Source organism: Coturnix japonica, chromosome 2 (assembly GCF_001577835.2).
Source record: "Coturnix japonica isolate 7356 chromosome 2, Coturnix japonica 2.1, whole genome shotgun sequence".
In the NCBI taxonomy this organism is placed as follows: domain Eukaryota; kingdom Metazoa; phylum Chordata; class Aves; order Galliformes; family Phasianidae; genus Coturnix; species Coturnix japonica.
In genome coordinates, this window is record NC_029517.1 from 98,962,402 (window position 1) to 98,989,049 (window position 26,648).

At 38.1% G+C, this 26,648-nt stretch overlaps 1 protein-coding gene across 3 annotated transcripts in view; it reads right to left on the reverse strand.

Annotated features, from left to right (window-relative positions):
* Positions 1 to 18,996: 18,996 nt before the first annotated feature.
* The window catches only part of PCMTD1 (protein-L-isoaspartate (D-aspartate) O-methyltransferase domain containing 1), a 40,790-nt gene continuing 33,138 nt past the window's right edge, over positions 18,997 to 26,648 (reverse strand). For 2 of the 3 annotated variants that reach the window (XM_015855560.1, XM_015855561.2), the window contains exons 4-7: positions 26,272 to 26,443; positions 25,722 to 25,742; positions 24,565 to 24,688; positions 18,997 to 21,655 (exon numbers count right to left, since the gene is read on the reverse strand). In XM_015855560.1, the coding sequence (XP_015711046.1) occupies positions 21,285 to 21,655; positions 24,565 to 24,688; positions 25,722 to 25,742; positions 26,272 to 26,443 (688 nt within the window). In that variant the 3' untranslated portion in view covers positions 18,997 to 21,284. The remainder of the gene's footprint in view (positions 21,656 to 24,564; positions 24,689 to 25,721; positions 25,743 to 26,271; positions 26,444 to 26,648) is intronic. The other variant, XM_015855562.1, reaches the window with a different exon arrangement.

Here is a 26,648-nt window from a genome sequence, read left to right on the forward strand (position 1 = left end):
GAAGCTTTGCAAATCTGCTTTTGAGTTCCTTGTCCATATTCATCCATTCAGTCCATTAATGCAGCTTCTGGATAGCTGTTGACAGTTAAGGTAATTACTGCTCGCAGTGCTACTTTCATGCAGACCCACAGCTTTTGACTCCTCTCTCACGTTCAAAGAATTGATCATTTTTTCTTCTTTTTTAAGAGATGCAACACTTCCCGCCTGAAACTTATCATTTTCTAATTGCAATGAAATAAATTATTTCAGGCTTGCTCATTAAGACAAAACTTCCCCATGAAAGGAGAACTCAGGAAAGTTAAACCTTCAGTTTTTAAAAGGCTCCTACCATTAAATCTTTCCCACTGTTAGTCTAAAGCACAGAAATTACTATCTACCTTAATAGTCGCTAAAATTATAGGCTTCAATCCAAGAGAACTTGAAGCAAAATTGTCTATTTAAACTTAAAGCATCTATGTTATCCTGCTTCCTTATGTCCCCTCCCTACAAAACTGATGGATTGGTCCGTTTTAAAAGCATGAACCTGCAAAGACTGACTGTGCTCCTCTCCTGTAGGATGCACAGGAACTGATTTGGCCATTGAGGCTGTATGTAAAGGCTAGGCAGTCATTTTCACTTCAGTGTACCCACATGAGGACTCTGACATGATATTTGCTGTTCCAAAACCTGCATTGGGCTCTAAAAGGATCATCAATATGTCACAAGGAATATGCAAAAAGAGTGAAGGGCACATTGCATTTTGCTTGGCTGAATATTAATGGAACAGTAGCGGGGCCAGTAAGAAGAGAGTCCCCATTTCAAATGTTCTATATCTTGAAAAAAGCATTTTGAAATACAAGGCATTTTTACATAGACCAGCACTGATTAAAATAATATGCCCCAAGGCCCATTGAAAATAAATAAATAAATAAATAAAATCAAAGGAAGAAAACCACTGTGTCTTCTGAGTGGTCTTCTTTTGTTATTACTGTAACTTTAAGTCCCATTTGTCACAGCGCAAAATGCATTTAACAAAAAGAAATTTAGTTCCATAGTACCCATGAAGTGTAAGACACGAATAAATAGAAAATAGTAAGCATTACAGTCCTTAGAAAAGCCAGCCGCTCCAGAGAAGCTGCATAAAACATCACTTTAATTTGTTGTGGGGGAGAAAAGAAAAGAAAAAAGGAATTTATAGGCAACCGCTTCCTACAAATCCTACCAAAATTTGCCTGTGGCCATTAAATATCTTGTAAGCTGCACTTTTACTTTGAGCCAGAATGAATTATCAGGCATTAAAAAGACTGCAGAAGCATGTTCTAATGGGATCTGTGCTTACATTAAATCTGGTTTGTCCAACATTTAGTAAAAGATGTATACTTAAGAAAGCTTGCATTTTCTCAATTTTTCCAAAACAGAAAGGAAGCATTACACTGGAAATACTTAACAAGCTAGAGACCAACTTGAAATGTGAAGGCACACTGTTCCAAATAGTTTTTGTTTGTTTATTATTAGCAGTCAAGTTTTAACATAACTCCTTAAAAGATGTTTAAAAAAAAAAACAAAAAAAAACACCTTCTATTGATACTTGTTTATATGCTCAGAAATCTCGACCACCAGAATCTTCACCATCAGCCCTGGCACTTCAGTGAGCTCATGGCCACCACAGCAGCACCAGCATCCTCCACTGCGCATTCCATTCCTACAAGAGAACTTAAAGCTAAATCACTTTATATCTGTTTTGCAGGGGGGTTCATAGACAGTGCAATGCCGTAAAACAATGGAAAGCACAGCAATACTAGCAGGGTAGCAAAGTCCCAGGCTGCAAGCAATGAGGACAAGCCCAAATACAGAAGCTCTGGACATAGGAACAAAGAGAAGAAGCTGCTTACCCTTAGAAAGCTCCAAGTATACAAGGCTCTCCAGCAAGATACACTTGCCTCCACTGCCAACACTTAAATGAGGCCTGGGAAGTGGTGGAGCTAGGATCTATTGCATCACATGCATCTGAGCTCCTCTGCGTTGGCCCTGCCTTCCTACCAGGTGCTTGATCACTGTATCTAGCCATGACTTAGCATTTTCACTACAGACAGTCATTACCTATTTGTTTTAGTGGATGATCAGTCATTAATGAAGGCTGGAAGGTACCTGAGAAATGGAAAGTTCTGTATGTACACAGAATCATTTATGTTGGGAAAGACCTCCAAGGTCCAACTGCCAACCTGATCTATTGAGTTCAATCAGTATGTCACAAAGGCTCAGACTGCAAGCACAGTCAGTATAGGATTCAGCCACAAACAAGCCAGAAACATAAAAGAAAACAAATAGATGAGATAACCAAACTAGCAATAACTATAGAAACTGTGCAGTAGCCTGGTACATATAGTTTTCTCTCTCTTCTTACAGTAACTCAGCTACCTCAAAGACTATACACATTATTCAGAAAAAATTTGTGTTACTTATATATCCAATGGACCTGTCTTCAAATTTGTAAAAATATTTACTCAATAACAAAGCAAAAGAATGATAAAAAAATTTACTTCCTATTGAATTCATAACAACATAACATTGATATCCAGGGGCTGAGCTGTTTATAGCTTCATAGATCACTACCAGTGAGCATGGTAAATGACAGTTTTTGAATAATGCTCTGAAATAATATTCTTTAAGTAATTTCCAATGAACTACATAAAAATGAAAATAAACTGCACTTCTCCCTATTCTGTACAATAAAATCTGTTCTCAGTTTAATTTTGTGGAACACAAACATACATAAAACAAAGAGAGTGTGAAAAGGTAATATATTGTCTCACAAGTGCAGTTAAATCAGAAAGTTTTGCTAAAATATTTTCCTTTCTGTACTGAACACGTTATCTTGTGAAGTCCTGATATTCCTCTGCCATCCATCTCTCCTCGCTTATTTTACAGTCCCCTCTGACTGAATATTGCAAAAGAAATGTGTCATTAAATTCTTTTCAAAGTGCCTCTTCTGACTATGCTGGAATTATATTCTGTGTTCTTCATGAATCACAGGCTGCACACCCCAAGCATCAGCTGTGAGCAGTTCATTACTGCTACAACTGCAATAAATAGAATGACTGTTTTCAGGGCTCCTCAAAGGGAGCAATCGGCAGTCAGCCCTCACTGGCTGAGGAAAGAATGAATCCTACAGCCATAATCTTTGTGGGTTTTTGTTGGTTTTTTTTTGTTTGTTTGTTTTTGTTTGATAGAAAATAAATTGACAGACAAGGGAAATATATATATATATATATATATATATATATATATATATATATATATATAATATATATATTATATATATATATATTATATAATATAATTAATATATATTATATTATAATATATATATTATAATATTATATATTATATTTAATATATATACATATAATAATATATAATATATATTATTATTATTATTATTATTTTTCTAAGAGACACAGAGACCTTTGAAAAGAATTTGTCTAAACAAGGCAAACTGGAAAGTAGGAAATTGTTTACCAGAAATTATTCTGGAACAATCCTCTATTTTTCCTTGATGCTTTGCTTTATACCTTGCGGAGCTTTTCAAGCTCAAAAGCATCCAATATCTGGAAAGTATTACATACAGCCATTTTACATGCTGGAGGTATATTTGAAATTTTCTAAAGTGTTTTCATATAGCGAGACTTCCCGTTTGACTCATAATTACTGATTCAGGTAGTCTTTCTATAAACTTAAATTTACATGTATGCAGTAGGTTCGGTACATTCCTGGTGGCTGAAATAGCATTAAATCTTTATGACTAGATTTTCTGAGTGGAAATTTAACCAGTATATTCATTTTGCATGCATCTCACTATCTTGCAGGCATGGATTGGAAAGTCAAGAGCAAGAGTCACTTAGGAATTGCAATGCAGAATAATTCTGATTGATAATTATGTTAAAGTCTAGGCTATTCCTTACCAAAAATATTCTTTACAAAGACAAAATATTTTAAAAGCAAGAGAAAAACGTTTTAAAACACGCTGTATTCATTCACTAAAACTATTTGTCAAGTTTAAGCCTGAACTCTACTCCTGGGCTCCCCAGGGAAATTCTAGAGTGCTCAAAGGGCCATGAAGGCAAAGAGAGGCCTGGAGCATCTATCACCCTTATGAGGAAGGCCTGTGACTGTTCAGTCTGGAGGAAGCTGAGGGGGGATCTTATCAATGCTTATAAATATCTAAAGGGCAGGAGTCAAGTGGATGGGGCCAGGCTCTTTTCAGTGGTGCCCACTGACAGGACAAAGGGCAATGGGCACAAACTGGAACACAGGAAGTTCAGTACAAACATGAAGACAAAACGTACTTACTGTCAGAGTGAAGTAGCACTGGAAAGGGCATCCCAGGTTGTGGAGTCTTCTTCTCCAAACATCAACATCCATCTGGATGCTTTCTTGACTAACTGTAGGGAACCAGCTTGAGCAGGGGGTTGGACTCTATGATCTCCAGAGGCCTCCTTCAACCTCTACCATTTTGTGATTCTGTGATACTTTCAGAACCTCTTGGAATTGAGGTGGTGTGCTGGAGGAGAGATCAGGCTTCTCATCTTGAAAACTGTACCACTGAAAACTATAAAATAAGATGTAAACAGGCATCTACTTCAGTTTTAAGCATAGAGGTGACTGGCTTCTGCATGCATTTGCCAAAAAGGCCTGCTATTCCTGAGATATATTTGACAGCTTCTCACACAGTCCAGGACAGCAAACATTACATCCAAGCAAATATACTTTGTCATGATACCACAACCCAAAGTGCAGAATTAAAGTGTAGGATTGTTCCACTTTTTTCAGACACCAATTATCACATAATCTTTCTGGAGGTTCTCAAATTTGAACATCTGGTATCCCTACTTGTCATTTCTTCTTTGCTTCTTCCTTTCAGTTTTGAAGAGGTAAAAAAGACGCCAGCAAAGATCATGACAAACTCCAAACCTCAACAATTTTAGGCTGATAGGCACCGTCCACACTTCCTTTGTCTCTGAATCATAAAATCATAGAATACCCTGAACTGGAAAGGACTGGCAAAGATCACAAAGTCCAACCCAGGGCTCCATGTAGCACCACCGAAAAAACCAAACTCTGTGTCTGAAAGTGGTATCTAAATGCTGCTTGAATACCAGCATCTTTAGAGATTATAAAAGCTCTTTTCCAAAATATGCTATTGCAATGTCTGGAAACTGACCAGCACAAAAGGAACTTGAAAGTGGTCATGACTGTGTGTCAACTAAAATTGGTTCACATTGTCTCAGCTACTGTGAGGTTCATAATTCAACACGATTCATACACCAAAAACCATCCTTTCTTAATGGTTATCCATGAGTGGCAGTTCTCAACAAGATATTAGATGGAGAGAGTGAGAGATGAGGACTGCAGACCCTTCATTCAGGAGACCAGGTTTTGTATCAGCTGCATGCCCACATTTCTACAACTGAGTGCTTCCATAAGCAACTTACAAAACAAACAATAACAACAACAACAACAAACATCACTCTTTTTTCTCCAAACTGAAATGGAGTTTCTGGATCAAAGAGCAACAAAAACACAAACATAGAAAAGAATAAGCACAGTAGATAGCAGCTCTGGGCGTATCATCCAAGATGTGATAAAGAAAGCTGCTAGTGATCATTGTTTCCACTAAGGAGAAATGAAATTCTTTTGATCTGATAAAATGCACAGGTTAACAGCCAGAATGAGAGCTGCAAAATCACAGATAAAATCCTATTTTGTTCTTGACAAAGCAGAAATGATTTTTCAAAAGGGAAAAATACCTTTTGACCAACCTTCTTCTTTTAGAGAAGGGAAAAATGTATTTAAAACTTTTGTCACATATATTCAAATGATAACCAAGCACAGCACCTATTTTTTTTTTTTATGATTCTTTCTGTAGTTGTTATTCATATTTTATATACGTACACCTACAATTCCCCAGAGAATTGCACAATATATCAGTATGCTTGTAACACAGAGCATTCAGCTGAAACCACCAAGAAAATGTTATACTCTTTGTTAGACAGTGGTCTGTTTGCACATAAAAAAACTATATTTATTACTACGATGTTTATAATTCCTGATCTTCTGATCGATTTCAAATAGTGAAAGATTTTGTATTTTTTACACTTCAAGTTGATAAGAGAATGCATGGTTTTTGAAGGACTTCAATGCTATGTCACCCACAGGTATAACCAGGTTATTACTGAAGTTACAGGATAAGATTTCAAACAGATTCAGTTCTGCATTTGCTTTATTTGGCCTATTGTTTAAACAGCCCCACTTCTGTGCACTTTGACAGAATAAGGTTATAGACTGAATTAATAAATAAAGCAAACGGGACCAATTAAGTGCATACAACCCTTTCCCCAGTGTGCTTGCAGATACATTTGCAGCACTGGGCAATCTTTTTCTTATGTTAAGTAAGCAGATCTGTTACAAAGCAGAGCTCTTTTATCACTTGAATCTTTTTTTTCAGGTTTGAAAAATGGTACACAGCAGGAGAGCTAGGTATTGCTTATAATATATTGCAAACCTTTGTTATCATTAAATTAATTTAAATACTTTAAAATAACACAGAGATTTTAATTTATTTCCTAGGCATATTCCAACTTGCATGCAGCACATGGTCTTAATTCTCATTTAATATCCCACATGAGCGTTGTGTAAAACAATCATTATTTACTCAGCACCAGTGGCAGAGGAAACCATTGCGATGAAACCATGTAGATTCCCTGTGGGCAGCAGCATGGAGGAAGCTGGTGTCCATTCAAATGATACAACTTTTGAAAATAAAATGCAAATGTAAATTACCCAGGGCATAGAACTTTCTGCTGGACACCGATGGCCCTAAACAATATTTTGACAATAATAAAAAATATATGGAATAAACCAAAATTGCAAAATACATTCATTGAGGAATAAATAAATAAATAAATAAATAAATCATTCCAGTGATTTTCTCTATGGGCTTTTCACTCTCTTCTATACATTGTGCTGAGGGACATGGTTTAGTGGGAGCTATTGGTAATAGGTGAACAGTTAGACTGTGTGATCTTTTAGGTCTTTTCCAACCATGATGATTCTATGATTTGATATTATCTTCTGATATTATAGCATAATACCATAATATCTTTCGATTGCTCTTTCACTGGCTTTCTACACAGTTCCACATTTCTTCCATATACTGGCAGCACCTCACCTGATCTCTGACTCCAACTGGGAAAGCGACACTATTCAGGAAACAGGTAACCTGCAGACAGAACCTCTCTGACTTTCACAAGAGAAGCTCTTGCATGGAGTCACTGGCAGGATCTGGTCTTCAGCTGTAAGCTGGTGTATGGACTTTGCAATAGCCTTCACATCTGGGGTCCCTATATATGTATGATTAGCGACTAAGTGCAAACAACAAAAGAAATGGTTTTGATATCATCGAATCCATTATTTCATTTCAATATAATATAAAAATGCTCTCACTTTATAACTAAAGCCTCCACTGTTCAGTTCTAGGTGGGTGCTGTGGCTGTAAATTGCTCTTTTCTTCTCTAGGAGAAATAAGTGGGTGATCTGAGGTGAAATTTTCATTGACCTGAGCTTCAATAAAGAAAATCTGAAGGAACAACACACAGCACTGTGGCTATAAAACTGTCTGCTTAACAGCTTTAAGTAATAGGCTGTATTTCAGGAGATTAATTGAATTGTGGTCAAATTCAACTCAAAGCTCTTTCATTCCCATGTAATTTTCAGCCATCCATTGTTCACCCATTTAATCAACTGCTGCTTCCTTCCCAGGATCCAACAACAAAAAAAAAAAAAAGCAAAAAGAGCAGCAGGCAGATTGCCATTGAGGCAAAAAAAGACAAAAGCAGAGATTATGAAGTTCTCAGCGCCTTCATAACTCTTTCCTGAAGGTAACCTAAAACAACTCCCAGCCCAGATAACCCAACTGCAAAGAAATGGACAAGCAAACAGAGTGTGTGTGCCCACAGCAGTTTTAATCAGTAACAATCAAACCAATTTCGATTTAAGTTGTTCACAAGGAGGTGGCAGGATAATCATGTACAAACACATCCTCTGAAATAACAGTCATTTGATAATCCCATGCTGCTGTAATCATTACATTCCTTGCTCATTTGCACTCCTACAAAGCAAGCATTTCTGAACATCCCCTTCTGATGTACAAACATAAGGAGGGCAAAAATTACATGTAAGAACCTTAACTAAATGATGGTAGAACTAATCAAGCTAAAAAAAACCATCTGTCATTATGGGTTGTGCGGTGGAGTTTAAGAACTAGAGTGTGGAAGTCTTATCTCATAAGCAGACAAAAATGATATCTTGGTTAGCTGACAGGAGAACCAGCACAGCCTAAACCTTCAGATACAAGTCAGGCTTCACAAGCTTGCAGATATTTTCTAATAATGGTATTACCACAGTATCCAGAAGCCTTTTTATTCACTCAGGACACCTGAGTGGGATGTGATGTAGTGGCACAGAGGGGAAATGAGCACATCTTATTTAAGCAGAAAATGTTCTGTCCTGCTGCTGACTTGTATTTTGCCTGGAGGTCTTGCCAGCACTAGGCTCAGTGGGGCAGCTGCACTTTCACCTTTGATATTTCCTGAAATTGAATTATTTTGACATTTTGCTAATTTACTGTGACAGTTCGGCCCCTTCCCAGTGTCCCTCCATATCTCTTTGCTGCTCAGACTCTTGCAGCCCAAGGCAGTCACCTACGATCTGACCCTGAAGCTCAACTCAAACCCAAGAGGGCAAGGTAGACTTCAGGACAGGCATAAGGAGAGCTTCTTCCTCCCTGGAAAGGAATGAAACCTAGGACTGGCAACCCAGTCACATGCATGCCTACAGAGCAATGGCACAAATGTTGAAGATGCCAAACATCACTGCTTCATGCAGAAGTGTTTCCAATCGTGGTCCACTTCCACAGCCCCACAGAGAAAACATCAACCTTAGGATGAATGCAAACAGAAAGAAGCTATTTGGATGCACAGTATACAACAATATCAAATTCCCCACAACCTGGGCGGAATAAAACTCTTAAAATAAAATAAATAAAAATAAAACTCTTTTTCTCCCTTGATTCTCCTTCTGTCTTTCATTGCCATCTTTTCCAGCTTTTTCCCAGCAGAATAAATCTCAGCAGAAAGCAGCTTCATGAATTGGTTTGCCCTGCACCAGAATTCAGGTGCACATATGTGAGGTGTCATTTAAAAAAACAAGGTTCTTCTTACAGAGAAGCAGTTCTTCTCTTAGAAGCATTTTCAAAAGAGGTTCAGTGTCAAAAAACATGTTTTCCCAATGGGTAAACTGAGATTTTGAGTAATGATACGTGTGGTCACATACAGACTTCTGAAGGTGCATCACATTCTCCCCATCTTTCTCATATCTCTATTACTAAGAAAGGTGTTTCCTCAGATCCCCTGGAACAAATGGAAACTTATGGCTAGATCCACTACAGGGCTTATTCTAGCACTAGCAACATACAGTATTCTGTAGTTTCTGAATGTTGTCTATACAGTGTAGGTTTTTCAGTTGCCAGGCACCACTCTAAAACCTTAAGAATAAAAAACTGCTGACAAGTTCTTTGTTTTCAGCTTTGCATTTTGCTGGAAGCAGACTAGCATCTTTAGAAGAAATTACTATTGCTCCCATGGGTCACAGTGTAAAGGGTCTGTATTTATTCACAGCCTTCTGTGAGGTCCTATACCAAAGTGATATTTTACAATGTGATATCTCCCCATTCTCATCAGCCTTTTGTTCAACTGCAAATATAAAGGTATGTAAAATACTTGGCATTACTCTTTACACAAAATCTGGGATCAGGTGAGTCTGAAACTTTACAGTTTTAGGAATAGATTCTCGTTCAGTCACAGAATCACAGAATGGCTGAGGCTGGCAGTGCCCTCTGGGTCCATCAGGCCCACCCCCCGCTCCATCAGGGACACCAGAGCAGGGGCCCAGGCCCATGTCCAGGTGGCTGCTGAAGGTCTCTGAGGAGCAGAGCCCACACACAGCCTCTGGGCAGCCTGTGCCAGTGCTCCGTCACCTGCACAGCACAGAAGTGCTCCTGGTGTTCTGAGGGAACATCCTGTGCTCCACTTTGTGCCCACTGCCTCTTGTCCTGGCACTGGGCATCACTGAAAGGAGCATGGCTCTTCCTTCATTGAACTCTCCCTTCAGGTATCTATAGACACCAATAAGATCTCCCAGAGCCTCCTCTTCTCCAGGCTGAGGAGTCCCAGCTGTCTCAGCCCCTCCAGAAGTTCTTTAGCCATACCATTCATCTTTACTGAGACAGAAAGCCCTAAGCACTCACCCAGAAGATGCCTGTGCTACAGTTTTATCATTTGAAAATTGTACAAACATCTGCTCTTTCTTTCTTCAGTCACTGAAATAGCTGAATTACCACAGAAGCTAGTTTCTAATGTTTTCCCTGCCCCACAGGAGGAAACATGCTGTGTTGCTGTGAGAGGGGATGTTCATGGAGAGCTGTGGCTGGACAAGGGCTGTGAGACCCCACATAGAGCAGGAGTTGGAGGTTGTATCAGCACTTTGTGGTTGCCAGTGAGTTCACCCCACATCATCTTTAGGTGGCAACCACTGTCCTTTCCCCTCTACCCCCGCATCTCTGTGCATTTCCTATCCTTTACTTGTTTCCAGACAGAACTGTCTCTTATTTTGTTGCTCTGCTCATGCTCTGTCCAGTTCCCATTGCTTTTCCCTCCTCTCTGTGGTGTCTCCATGTGCCTTCCTTCCCACTGGGAACTATGTTTAGAGATGTCTCAGCCTAACCTTTGTCTATTCTTTCCTCCTTCTCCCCTTAGGCAGCTTAGACAGCTGATTATGGCCTTAGTTTGTTCCTTTGAGAGTGTTTAAATATTTAATCATTGGAGGCTGAAATTCAACCTTCCAGAGCCAAAAGGTAGGGCTTTAGACACTTACAAAACCTCAGAGGTTGCCAAGCAAATATCAGCAGATTATTCTTCCTTGATAGAATATAGCCAATATTATTTTCCATTTTCTCTTTCATTGCTGTTTGTTACCCCTTTCCCTCCCACCTTCTCCTACTAGCAGAATCCCAGAACACACCAAGTCTCTCCTTTGTGCTTGCTATACCGTTTCTTCTCATTTTCTGCTTCATCTGCTCAGCTCATACCCCAGCATAGGCCTCATGAATGTTCCATGTCACGGACTTCAAACCAGCTCTTTAAATTTGAACAAGTTATTTCAAGGAATAAATGTATAACAAGAAACTAGTTAGGCACTACTTTTATACTGTAGCCCTTTACTAGACATTTAATTTCTTCTTTGTCTTCTGCGATTAGCTCTTCAGAAACAGGAAGTTTTTAACAGTAGTGAAATCCTTTATAAAAGCTAACAGGAGAACTCCTGTTGATTTCAATGAAATTAGGATTTCATCCTTTTCACACTTCCTCCTCAGTAGACTGTTGTTCTTTATCAAGATGTATCAGTTACATTCACAAATGCCAGCACACTGATGCTATAAGTAAAATCTAACTCAGATATTTCTATTCATTTTAAAGAAGTAACGTCTTTAGAACATCAGTTTCCAGAGAATAACACAGTAAGACACTTTCTGCTCAGCTATTTGCTTTAACGATTTTACTGTCTGTTCTTTACTGTATCCCTAAGCATTAATTAGGAAATTGTTTTGACAGAGACCTTAAAAAAATTGCCAAAGAAGCATAATTGTTACCCTTGCCATTACTGTTTGTGACCACTTTCAATAGCCTTTACAAACATCCCTTTTTATCCTCATTTTGAAATCTCCAATGAATTTAGTGTTAAAGCAAGGCTGCACCATTTAAGGGAAATGACTTACAAAAGTTATCATCTTTGGGGAAAAAAAAAAGACATAAATCTAACATAAAGCATATGCAAACAAATATGCATTTTGCTCCATGATGGAAAATACCACATTGTTAGTTTGTTTTCTTTGGTTGGTCAGTTGTTTTTCAAAAGAGTTAAATACATAAAAGAGACCAGCTGACCTGCTATTTTCCTAAAGCCATGCTTCTCGGATGACTTAAATATCTCAGCATGGAAATCATGGCAAGCAGCATGACATGGGAACCAACACAATTAACTGGACACAAGTATGGAAGCCAAAGGGAGGAAGAGATGTCTGTTATTCACTTCCACAAATTCTCTCTGCATAGATAATTGTTCTGGTAGAACTTTCAGAACCATTGTTGTCAAGGTTTTGAGACAGGACTTGTAGAAGCACCTCTTCCCTTCTGGAAAAGGCACCATTCACCATCTCTGAGGTCTGAGGCACAATGCAGCAGAAGTGTTTGAGCTTTCAGGACAAACTAAACTGAGGAGTATCTGCTCTGTGATTCTCAGTCCTAATGGGAGGACATCAATGAAAACTAAGTTATATTAAACAGCATTGAAAGCTGCAGGGATCAGAAGTAGCAGTTGAGCAAAGAAGATATGAACATATGAACTTTTAGTGTAAGTGCCTGAAGTGACAGCTAAAAAAATTGAATATTTTTGTGGACCTTTGCCTTTGTGATTTGCAAGTCCCCTTGGTTCTTTAATTCTTATCTGCCTGAAAAGAATCTCTTAAATACATTATTCACTGATGTTCCATGTTTCATCTCTAACCATTTCCTTGAGCAGACATTCTCCCAGCATCTTAGATGATCAGCACCTTGCAATTAATGACCACTGGAGTCCATGGACTAGATAGGAGTCAAAAGATCAGAGGTAGATAAAAAAGACAAGGTCACTGTGACAGAACTAAATCTGTCCAATGGCAACTGCTACCAGCACCGCAGGGAAAATGTAAACAAATAAATAAAGGGGAAAATAATAATTAACAAAATAGATTGAATAGCAGTAAAATAAGATATTATGCTCACAGAGAAAAAAAAAATACACAGCAGAATTTATTACTAATCTCAGATCAGGAACACATCACCATTACTCTCCAAATTGTCAGTTTCTTCTTCTTTAAGTACACACACACACACACACACACACAAAAACACCCTGAAAAACATAAACAAACAACAAATAGTGATTGATTTTGAATCTAATTTCTGATAAGTCTACCTCCCTGGACCTGTGCAAAGCATTTGACACTGTCCCACATGTCATCCTTGGCTCTAAGTTGGAGAGGCATAGGTTTGACAGATGCACCAGTTGGTGAGTAAGGCTGGATGGTCACACTCAAAGAATTGTGGTCAACAGCTCAGTGCCCCAGGTGGGTACCAGTGATAAGCATCATTCCTCAGAAGGTCAGCATTGGGATTGGAAATGTTTGACATCTTTGGTAGCGTGATACGGACAGCAGCGGGACTGATAGCACTCAGCACGTTTGCTGATAGCACCACGTTGCATACTGCAGTCAACATGCATGAGGGAAAGGCTGCCATCTAGAGGGACCTTGAGAAGCAGGCTTGCTTAAGCATCATGTGGTTTAGCTAGGCTAAATACAAGGTCCTGCACCTGGAACAGGGCACTACCATGAACCAGTGCAGGCTGGGCCAAGACTGGATTGTGAGCAGCTCTGAGGAGAAAGACTTGGGATAGTGGTAGATGAGAAGTTTGATGTCAGCCAGCAGTGTGTGCTTGCAGCCTGGAAGGCCAGACTTACCCTGGGCTGTGTCAAAAGAGGGGCTGCCAGCAGGGCAGAGGGAGAACTGCACCCCTCTGCTGTGCCATTGTGAGGGACCCATCTGGAGCAATGGCATCTAGGTCTCAGGCACTCAGAACAAGAAAGATGCAGAGCTGTTGGATCAGGCCCAGAGAAGGACATAAAAATGATTAGAGCACTTCTCCTATGACGACAGTTTGAGGTAACTGAGCTTGCTCAGCTGGGAGGATTGAAGACACCAGGGAGAACTGATTGTAGCCTTCCAGTATCTAGAAGGAGCTAGCCTAAAAGAGAGGAGGGTCTTGTTACAAAATCGCACAGTGACAGGGCAGCAGGGGGTATTGAAGGAGAATAAATTTGTTTTAGACATAAAGGATAAGTATTTTACTCAGACAGGGATGAGATACTGGAACACATTGCCCGGAGAAGCTGTGGATGCTCCAGTCTGTGGAGGCCAGGTTGGATGGGGCCCTGACTACAGCATGGGCTTGGAACTAGAAGACTTAATGGTCCCTTCCAGCACAAACCATTCTATGATTCTATGAAATAAAGGCATGGAGATGCATGCCACGTCATTAAAAAATACAAATAAAAATCAGTAAAGAAAATCTAAAAATCCCAATTGCTAGGTATGGAAGAAGTCACCAGTTACAGGAATTTAAGACAATGATCCTATTACAGTTTTCCAGAAGACAGTCACTCAATCATTACTTTAGAAAGAATGGTATAGAGGAGCTGTGGAACAAAGAAGTAGAGGATTTCCACAGAAGATGGAACTTGTCACCTTTCCGATGTCATACAACATACAATCTTTGGTCAGAAAAGTAGCTTAAATGTGCTGCCACATGGTCTAGAGTTTAGGATTGATTCCAGATGATCTCTGAGATCCTTTTCAACCCAGGCCATTTTATGACTCTATGATTTTGCTGCAGTGTAACAGCAGGCTTTACTCCAACAAGAAAAATCTTCATTTGCATTTCTAAAGCTTTTTCAATTCCTCTATTCTATATTGTACTAAGTAAATATATACTACCAACCTTTGCATCTATGCAAAGTCTTATTCTGGCCTTTACAAGTAGCATTTCACTCTTCCTGCTACTACTACAGCAGTTTAGATATGTATCTTGTTTTTCAAGATGATCTGAAACTGTGTCTGATTAAGATTGCTGCCAATGCTCATCTCAGCACTGGCTTCATTAGCAATGCTGAGATCACACTGTGGAAACAGTATGACAGATCTGTTTGTCTCAAGCTTTAAATAATACACTTGCTTTTTTGGCCAGTATTTTGTATTAATTCCAAATTTCAGAAGTAAATCAGCAATTGTCAGTAAAGTGGTAGGACTCTTCAGGCAGCAAAACGTGCATAATTCAGAGGCTTGGAAAGCCACTGTGGCTGTTGACGCAAACACTGAAGGTAGGACTGAAGTCTGCTTTTGGCATACCGAGGAACTAGGATGGAAAAATTCTTGCTGCAAGCCTTTGGTAGCACACTGTGCTCCGAGATGTCCCCCTTTTCTCCATCACTTACATTGCTGTCTCTGGGAAATGTACCACTGTGGCCAGGCTTTAATGCCAAATGCTCCAGAACATTCATATGCATTTATTTTGTGTCTGTTTGTTTCTCCTACAGTTCATAACAATTGGTGCTGCATTAATGCCTCTACACTGCTTGCTAGTCTACAAAGCAGATGAGAAGCAGTTCTGTGTAGTATCTACATACAGTATGCATAGCAGCAGCCACCTACTGCATTATTTACGTCAGGCACAGGTATGGATTACAGCAGTTCTCTACAAAGCCATAGGTTTCTTGTGTACAGTTCTGAAGTAAGCATGGGTATGAAACACAAGTTGACTTGGGCAAATGGAGACATCTAATACTTAAAATTGCATTACTTCTACAGTGTGATACCCTAAATTTCTATGAATGGAAGGCTATAACTGCATCAGATCTCAAACAGTATTAAATTGCACCCCAAAAGAAATTCATTATACTAAGCTTCTGAAACAGTCATCTCAGACAAGTATTTAGAAAACAATAAAAGTAACCACTCAGAACGATTACTCATCTTCCAGCCATATATCTAAGCAAGTTAGCTCAGAAACGTTTCATTATATAAGCTTTCCTTTTTTAACTGCCTCTTCTGGTTGTCAGCACACCGCATCTAATATAATGCAATACTGCCCTCTACTGGTAGAATTTAATAAGCACAAATTCTTGATGCAATCCCACAGCAAGATGAGAAAGCATTTTTAATGCTTTCAGAGGGGGAAGACAAATTAAAACAACTGTAATATTATAAATATTGAATTTAGTTTTATAAGATGTCAAGCTAAAGTTTATTACGATTATTGAAAGCCAGCATTGCAAATTTAGAGCAAAAAGTACACAAATACTGTAAAGTTTGCTCTGATTCCAACATGTAAATCCTATCATTTAGTAGAGAGAAATAAACTGATGGCAAAAATAATTCAAGCTTGAAAGATTTATTAACAAAATATTTAAAGTGATCAGAATAAGCAAAATCTGCTTTCTCGCTAACATACAGAGATCTTTGATAGCAAAGATGTGAGAATATGTATAACATGAGTATACAATCTGATCTGTTGTTACTGTTTATCTGCCAATTACTTCTCCCTGTGTAATTCTTTCATCCTTTAATCCTTAATTCCTGCTCCTGTCCCAGAATACAAAATAATAACAGCCCAGGAGCCAAGGTGGTAAGTCAAGCTTGTTTTCACACTTCTAACTACAAAGGGGTATGTATGATCACCATGCAATGCTGCAGCACAGATATGCTGACATTCTATATTAGCAGAACCCCGAGAAGATGCAGGACTGGGCAATGCAGGTTTGGGATAACAAGATGGGACCTACATGTGGGATGTGGACCCCAAGTATGCTCAGCTCTCCAGGCATCAGTTCATGAACTGGGTAAAACCTCTCCTCAGGGTAACAGAAGTACAATCCAAAATGCAGTACACCACATAAAGGGAGTCTGGATACTGCTTGCAGCTGCAGAGCAATGAAGAAAGAGAAAGCTGCAAATGCACACAGCAAACATACAGATAACTCCATGCAGATCCAACAAGACAACAGCAGTATCAACAAATTTCACCTCTGAATGACTGCAGACACTTCAGATTCAGCATTACCCTAATAGAGCAGCTTGAAGCTGTGGAATTTAGAAACAAATGGAAGCTAAGCAGCACTCCAAAAGAAGTACTAATATAAAATGCAATTAGAATTGTAACACATACACTTTTAACTGCTCGTCATAGACATACAGGTGATCCCATACCTGGAAATCATTTAGTGCACAAGAGCTACATAGTTTTCTTTACAGATTCCAGAGAAACTTGTAGTAAAGATCTGAAATTTACCAATACAGTTTCAGAAGTAGGAGTCTAAAGTAAAGAACCTGAAGTGTTTTCTTTTATTGTTTTGTTGTTGTTGTTTTTTTTAAAAACACATCCTGATTTTTAGAGACTCTACATGAATGGACACTATTAGACTTCAAAAATCAAAGTATGTGGAACTCTGTTCAAACAGAATATACTATTGCAAGACCCCAAAAGGATGTCTCAAAGAAACAAAAGTCTGTTTATTTGCCTGCAAGGAATATTTCTATGTTTGAGGAGACCACACATGGGTAAACAAATGTGTTTGAGGCAGGCCACTCAAATAAGCAGTAGAGTAGTTCTGCATTGTCTTACATCAGGAAACCCGTGAGTTCTTTTTGCACTTAGGAGGAAAAGGACAGAAAAATGTCAAGTAAATGAATAACTGGGGGGAAGGAAGGGGAAGAAAAGAAAAAGAAGAAATACTTAGCATGTGCTATTACACCTGCTTTGTCTCCTCTCCTTTGCCAACATCCATCATGACTGCTGGTGAATGTGTAAAGAAAGGAGAAGAAACATTTTAGTGCTTTTCTTCCAGCACAGGCAAGGTGTAACTGATTCCTAGGTTGCAGCAGCAGAGGATGGAGTTCAATTACCAGGAAGGTTACAAGACCATTAATCTCTGAAAGTATTACACAGAATACAAAGGCTGGCAATCAGAAGATTGTAGAAAGAAAGAAAATTCTACCATCATATTACAAAGGACTGATAAAGCATTATTCTTGGTTACAAAACTTACCATAAGCATGGTGCAAACTTACTGCTAAATGAGCCAGCCTTACTTGAAAAGAATGATTCATGAAGATGGTGGTACACTCCAAAGTCACAGAAACAATGCAGGCATTTATCAAGCCAGCAATCTAGATTTTACTGGAAGGTTAACTGCTTAACTTGAAAGTTTTAGCAATCTATCAGAAAGTCCAAGAATCTACGCAAAAAGAAGTTCATGGAAAGTGTCTTAGATTCTTAGAGTACAATTCAAGTACTGTCAATTACCAGGTCATTAAGGTGGAATTCTATGCACAGCTTCAGGAAGAATACAGCACACATTTTCTTTACTTTTTACAATTAGAGAATCTAAACTAATATAAAAGCATTTCAACCTATATCAACTATATGGATGACTGAAGGAGACATTTAGCAAGTTAAAACTACTTTAAATGTGAACTGAGCACATATGTTTAAAATTCCCCATTTGTTTTGAAACTGACCAGTAGATATCCACTAATAATTTAGATGTAAGGTAGATGTGTATGTTAAACAAACAAAATACATGCACACACACAAAAACAGATTAAGTTACCAGCACCTAAACAAACAAAAGAGACAGTACCTAGTAGAACAAATTTTTGATATGGTTTTGTTCAGTTTTACCTACACAAGGGATTACTAACTTCAGGTATTCAAAAACGCTGTGTTGATCTCAATACCTCCTTCAGACCAAGGAGTTTAAACCCTCAAGTTCCAATTTGTTACAGCCTTAATTATAGTGATTACAACTACAGCACTGCTAGTCAGGTTAGCATACCTACATTTATTCCCTACGCTAATAACTTAAGGCCACATCAAGATAGAGCTTCAGTAATAAGAACCCGTAGCTTGTTCACCACCCTCGTTATTCTTATCTCAAAGTTTGTCCTAATTTATTTTGACCTAAGTATTAGCTCTGTTCAGGGTTAAACCAATCCCAATATTTAGAAATCAGAGTAAAACAAACTCTTTTTATAAGTGCTCTGGAAGTACTGCTGGGCCCTGAATAGTTTTTCTGTGTCAAGAATATCTCATCTTTTAACCTCTACAACAATTCAAAATGTAGCCAAGCACTATTCTTCCAATATTTCTGAGACTCAATGATCATCTTTATTATGAAATCAGTGTCCAAATTATGAATAAGCTGATATGTGAAATTCCAAATAACTTAAAACTTCCACAGAAACACAGGAATTCAAGCAAGCAGAAACCACCAGAAAAACCTTTTTATTGCAACAACGTCCCCATCAAGTGAGATGGCAAAAATTAAGTTTTATTACATTTTGCTTTTCTACCTTTTTATGTAAATATAAATTCAAGAGTGTAAAATAAATCCACATATAAAAACACAGAAGAAACATTCTCTTTCAGTGAATGCAAAAAGACTTACATACTGAATAATCATGACAAATCATCCGTTGTCCATTTCTCCAAGTACACAGGAGTGAAAGAATGCAGTTTATTCTCCAAAAGCATCCTGTATAGAGTCCTTAAAGTATATAAGCGATATTCAATAATCTCAAATTCTTGAGTTTATTGATGTATATTCCAAGAAAAGGAGAGAATAAAACATCTCAAACTTCAGATGATTTAAACTCCATCTAAAATAACCTACTTAAAACAAGATTATGCTCAATTCTTATAGCTGAAGCATCACAACTACTTTATTAGAATCATTATTTTGGAAAATTATTCCTTAGTAGTTCTTCCTGCCTTTAGGATGAAGTCAGAGCATTTATTTCAAATAGTATTGTTTACTTATACTGTAAATATATTGCGGAAAATAACTCCACATGCTGGTACAGCAGGCCTTCATGAAGTTCCATTTAAACATTACTATCATGTACCTTAACAAAAAAAACAACCAGGGACTGCAGCATGAAATGCACAATAAAGGGTCATTGTCATAGGGTTATGCATCTTCTGTCTCAGCTTATATATCTGGAAGTCAATACTTGACTGTTAGTTTGAATTAATATTGGCTGGTTATAAATACTTGGACTAGGAACTTTACTGTTTTAGAAAAGTTGGTTAGATTGTCTGTTATTTCACACACAGAAAAATTATCAGTATTAAAAATGTATTGTGCAGGATATTTCTTCATAAGGAATGTTTTTCACTGGGTCCAGGCAGATTGTTCCAATGACTGTGGCTTTTAATGCACATCATGTCAAGTTCTTAATAAACAGTGTTTTGCCTCATGGTTACATTACAACAAAGAATTATGAAATTAAGATGTTAAGAACATACAAAGAAAAAAAAATCAGAACTGCAAATAACTTCACAACTAGAAGAGGAAAAATTGTAAAACAATTTAAATCAGCACTATTGTGGATCCCCACAGCTGCACTGCTACTCATAGGTTTCCAAAAGATGCATACGATTTTATGAATAGTTCTGTGCTAAGAGCCATGCTCAGAAACAAAATATAGGCTAGCACAAGTCTACCTTCTTGGAGATGCATGTTAAGTATAAAACCTATTTACTAAAGTGCACTTGCCAAACAAATTCTAACTTTTACTATAATAACTATTTCAATAAGCAATACAAACTAAATTTTGTTGAAGTTCTACTTCTACTTAAAAGCAGTAAATACAGATGACAAATCTAAAGTACAGTCTTGTACTACAAAACATTATGTCTCAATGCCATGAGCTGCAGAAATAAACAAAAAAAGTACTGTCCTAAACATCTCACAAATGAGGAAGCGCCTCTAGTTAGAAATACTGAAAGCATACAATGGAGTTAAGTATAAGCAGAGCTGAAGTAAGCATTGCTTTCCTTTTCATTCAATATGATGTTTCTTTAAGGCTCTGAGATAAGCTGTTACTTCTCTCAAGATCTTTTGGCAAAAGGTAAATGCAGAAGTAGTAGGGTCACCTGACATTTCAGAACTTGCACTTTCATATTTCATTAAAGCCAGCTAATTCAGTGTCTGTATACATTTATTGCACTTGTGTTGTTGGAATACATTTATACCAACATAATAATAATGATTGCAACAAAGCCATAGTAAAATTAACTTTTTAAAGGGTCTGGTACTGACATTAGAGGATAAGTATCTGCGTGTTTAAAATGTTCCCCTAATAATAAATACAGACAAACTGCTCAAGTCAGATGCATGTGTTTAACAATTAGTTAGCAGATATAAAATTTCACTCATCCTTTTATCAATACAGATCTGTTAGGGATCAAAAAGACATACCATGCAAAATACTGGTAGTGCTGCATAATGGAATATATCTTTCTTTCAGAGTTAAAACAGCATTTTCAAAATTTAAAGAAAAATAGATTTTTAAAAAGGGATTTTACTGTTGAATGCAAGTCTTCCTTGTAGCAAAGATAAAGATAAGTTATGATTTATCGCTGTACTTCAGTCTTGATGAAAGACTAATAATAATTCGTCCACCTATTTCTTAATAAATGCTACATTTTCAAGAATAAGGGAACTATCAGTAGGCATTACTTCTACTTAAAACAAGTTACTTCTCTCTGTAATAGGTCAAGTACGCTTTTAAAGATTCAGGTAATGGTAGACTCATAATTTTCTCTCTCAATAGATTTCGAGGAGGCTCTTCTGGCTTCAAGGCCTCACTGTGATCTTTCTCCTCCTCCTCTTTGTTATCATCTTCCATTTTTTCATCTTCTTCACTATCTAGAGGCTGAGGAATGAGCTGATTACCAACAAACACGTAGGTGTTAATTCTGCGTCTACGACATCGCCTGCGTTTCCGTTTAGGAGGAGCCTTCTGAGCAATGCCTTTAGCTTTCATCTCCTCATTTATGAAGTTTCTAAGGGTGCGTCTGATATATATTCGAGCTAGGTCCTGAAGATTCCTCACAGCACATGGAGCTAAAAGGAAAGAGAGTTATACTCATTAAGCAAAATTTCCCTCTAACAAAAACATTAGCTGCAAGACAGTGAGATTTGTGTTTAAGAACACAAGATTTATGTTGGACATTAGAAAAGACTTTTCCAAGAGTGGCCAGGTGCTGGAATAGGCTACACAGGGAGGTGGGAGATTAACCGTCACTGGAAGCGTTCAAGAAACATTTAGACGTTGTACTGAGGCACGTGGTTTAGTGGGAAATACTGGTGATTCTATAAGTCTACATCAGCAAGACCTGCTGCTTGTTCAACTTGAGTCTCATTTTTGTTCCTACGTAAAATAGAATAAAATTTATGGATACTACTGGAAAGGAGAATTCAATGAAGAAAGAAATTTTACAAAAACACTGCCAATACAGATTCAGTATAAAAACATTTAATGAACTTCCAACTAAATATTTTTTGTACACAAACTTAAACTCCATGCTAGTTAAAATTTGAGACCAAGAAGATGCTTAATACTGGCAATACTGAATGCAGTTGTAGCCAACAGTAAAAAGACAACGAGCAGAGGAAAGAAGCATTATCTTACTGATTTCATTTCACAGAACAACTTCAATTTCCTAATGCATTCATAATTAGATAGCAGTGGCAAGGTAGTAGCATATTTGTATTTTTTTCCTTCTTCCTCTTCTAACTAAACAGTCATTTAAAGAGTATTCTATTAAGCTACTTACAAGAAACACTTCTACTATGCTGCAGCTGACTTCTAAATGCTACTGGTCTATGTTGTTTTCTTCTGTAATATGAGAATGGTAATAGAGAACTCTAAAATTCTCTAAATGATCTAGAGTCCAAAGTCCACAAGTCCGTAGGACGCAATGAGATCCATCCACAGGTTCTGAGGAAACTGGCAGATGAAGTTGCCATCCATCACATTTGAAAGGTCATGACAGTCTGGTAAAGATCCCACTGACTGCAAAAGGGGAAACATAACCTCCATTTACAAGAGGGGAAAAAATAAGAACCAGGGAACTGTAGGCCAGTCAGTCTCACCTCTGAACCTGGCAAGAACATGGAGTTGATCCTCCTGAAGGCCCTACTAAAGCACATGGAAAAGACGACAAGGTAGTTGTCAGTAACCAACACAGCTTCTCTAAGGGTAAGTCAAGCTTGATAAGCTTGGCAGCCTTTTATGATGGAGTCACAGCATCACTGGATAGAGGAAGAGCAACTGACATCTTCCTAGGCTTGTGCAAACCATCTGGCACTGTCCTGCATGACATCCTGGTTGCCAAATTGGAGAAAAAATGGATTTGATGGATGGACCACTCATAGGATAAGGGAATTGGCTGGATGGTTGCACTAAGAGTTCCCATCAGTGGTTCAAGGTCCAACTGGAGACCAGTGACTAATGCCGTCCCTCAGTGATTAGTTTTAGGACTGGTGTTATTTAACATCTCTGTAGTCAACACAGACCATAAAATCAAGGGCAACCTCAGCAAGTTTGCAGACCACATCAAGCTGAGTGGTGCAGCTGACATAGTGGAGAGAAGACCTGCTTCCTCAGCAGGCTTGAGAGGTGGATTCAGGCCAATCTCATGAAGTTCAAAAGGCTAAGAGCAAGGTCCTGCATCTGGGTTAGGGCAATCTCAAGCACAGATAAGGGTAGGCAGAGAATGGCTAGAGAACATCGCTGAAGAGAATGATCTAGGAGTGTCAATTGATTAAAGATTCAACATAAGCCAGCAGTGCAGACTTGCAGCCGAGAAGGCCAACTGTATCCTTCACTGCATCAAGAAATGTGTGATCAGCAGGTCGAGGAAGATGATTCTGCCCCTCTACTCTGCTTCCTTGAGAGCCCACCTGGAGTACTGCATCCAGATCTGAAGCTGCCAATATAAGAAAGACATGGATTTGTTGGAGCAAGTCCAGAGGAAGGCCACGAAGATTATCAGAGCTGGAGCACTTCCCCTCTGAGGAGGGGTTGAGAGAGCTAAGGCCCTTCATCCTAGACAAGAGAAGGCTCCACGGAGACCTTACAGTAGCCTTCCAGAACCTGAAGGAGGCATGTGGCAACAGGACAAGGGGAGACGGTTTTAAACGAGACGAGCACAGATTTGTAGCAGATACTGGGGAGAAATCCTTCACTGTTAAGAGTGGTGAGACACTGGAACAAATTGCCCACAGAGGCTGTGAGTGCCCCCTCCCCTCCCTGGAAGCATTCAAGGCCAGGTTGGATATGACTTCAAGCAACTTGTTCTAGAGGAAGGTGTATATCCTATAGCAGAAGGATTGAAACCCTCTCTTCTACATAAACCATTCTATGTTTCTACAATTTTTAGCAAGGAACTGTTCTTTCATGCTATCATCTTATCCTGACAACAGCTGTGCTTTCAGAGACTAAATACCTTTCCTAATCTAACTGAAAAGTTTTGTGACAAGAACACCCACATCAGTGACTATAAACAACAGTGAGAATCACCTTAACAGCTTCAAACTTAAGGGCAACTCAGCTATTAAGATTCTGCAGTACCACAGCTGCAGTGTAAACAAGTTCCTCCCATTTCCAGAGGGAGGAGAAAAGAGGATTTTTTTTCCCACTGTGAACCCGAACACCAGTACTTTTGATAAACCTAGTATTACCTCAGTCTGTTAGATCTCTCTCATTAGAAAAGAAACCAAATCCAAAAGGAAAAGGAGTCTGGAAAAGCAAGCTGGAAACAATGCATCATTTTAATCTGAGATACTGATTGTGCAGCAATACAGCATGGCCAGCAGCACAAACTATCAGTGAACTGCCACTATGTGAAGTTCTGTGTCCCTATTCTGTCAAACATATGTAAAGGATAGCCTCTCCACTTCTACAGTAACACAAACAAGCACCATTACAACCCACTGAACCACAGGGAGCCAGTAGAAGTAACACTTACGCAGTCCCACAGTATCATGTTTGCCATTGTCATTTCTGTTTGGTTGCACTAGCGGGGCAAATGAAACAGCAAGGATATTTTTACTTTCCCATGTGTTCTGTCCCGTCCTCAAGATTTGGGTTAGCTGCATAAGAACAACAACAACAAGTTAATGGTTATGTTTTTATCATACTCAATACTGTACAGACTGGTGTTCAAACAGTGAAATTTTCATCTGCTTCACAATTAATTTATAAGAGGTTATTCTCCAAATAACCAGTACTTCTATATTCCCAGAAATATTTTTCTGTCACTAGAGTACTGAAGAAGACTAATCTGAAGTGGGGAGATACGTAACTGGAAAATAAAGTCCTAATGTAATTTTTATGCTTCCCCCTCCAACTTTTCTGAAGAATGCTTAGGGTTTGGAAGCAACTTCTAATGTCCAACCTCCTGACTGAACATGACTAACTCAAAAGCTAAATCTAGCAACTCAGAACTTCTTTCTGATAAAGTAACAAACAAAAATCTCCTAGGACTGAGATTCCACAACCTCTCTAGACAAACTGCTAGAGTGTTTAACTCATTACACAGTATTCAACTCATTATGAAAAACTGTTTATCTCTAACAAGGCAGAATACTCTTTTGCTACTAATCTGCAACATTTTTCTTACAATTTCCTGTGCATCTGCAAAAATTAATCTGAAATGTAAAATTAAAAAAAAAAATTAAAGCTGAAATGTAAACGCCACAGGAATAAGACATTCTGTAGCTGAGTGTGTTTTCTTCAGTTGATTTTGTTAGGTTTTTTTTTGCCCCCCTCCTTCCCAGCTTAGAGGAACCCATCTACTAGCCTCTCCTTATGTTCTACGGTTTCCACTACCCTGGCCATCTGTATCTAACGGTGTTTTAGTTCTGCTTTCAAATCTAGACCATCTCAATTTGATGGTATCTTCATGCAATAAATACTTTCTCTACTATTTAAAAAACTTAATGACACAGACCACATTTAAATTACTTGGATATTCTGAGAGACATTGTGAGTTATTATTGGAAGGTAACTAGAAAGCTTACCAGCAAACAATTTAGCAATTATCTACATTCAAGAGGATATCTACATAAGTTAGTTTTCTGTTCTCTGGTTTCCCATTAGCAAAACGGGGAGAATAATACTTACCTTTGTAAAGCCTTTTGAGATCTAAGGATGAAAAGTGATAACAGTGTGAAGTATTATTAAAGTAATACACCTGTCTGGAAAATGTCTAATCTAACACAAAAAACTAATACTGAAAATTGCTGGAAACATGCCCTTTTTTCTTCAACTTTTTCATCTCTCTTACCATTAATTACAAACATAAAATCAATTCTCTTATTCCAGAGAGCGTTTTGTTGTGTTAAAATATTAACTGAACATGTGTGGCAAGGATTTCAAGGCAGCACTAGGACTAGAATGGTATACTTAAAATACTTAAGAATGGAGTTATAACTCCACTGAAGACAAAACAGTTTTATCACAGATTAACAGGATACTGTAACTTTCCCACCATTTAAAGGAAAACAATTTCAAGACTGTATTGCAAAAACACCTGCTGAATTGCAGTAGTACACCGAGTAAAGACAACAACAGTTAACGTTCAACTTAGTCAATTATACATGTTAAAACGTTTCTTCAATTATGTATTTCTCATGTAGCATATGACAGTAAGGGGAAATTGTCATTAAGTCACCTGATCTTCTATAGGCATTACTAAAATGCCTCCGACTTTCAATAAAATTTTCATGTAGTTTTCATGGTCTTTCTGGACTCCAGCTCCACAGTAAATCCGGTCATACTGATGACTGTCTGAGGCTATTTCTAAACAGTTACCAACCACAAACGCAGGTTCACAGAACTCAAATCTAAGGAGAAGAAAACAAAAAAGAGAAGACAATTCAAAATAAAATCTTTTTTTTTTTTTTTTTTGAGAAAAGCCAGTCCAGTTAAAGACAAAAGTATGTAGCATCTTCCCTTATGTAAAGAGAAAAGATTAGCACACATTTTAACAATCAGCATTAAACACCGCAATATTAAACAGAAAGCAATGTTCTGTTTGTACTCAATGAA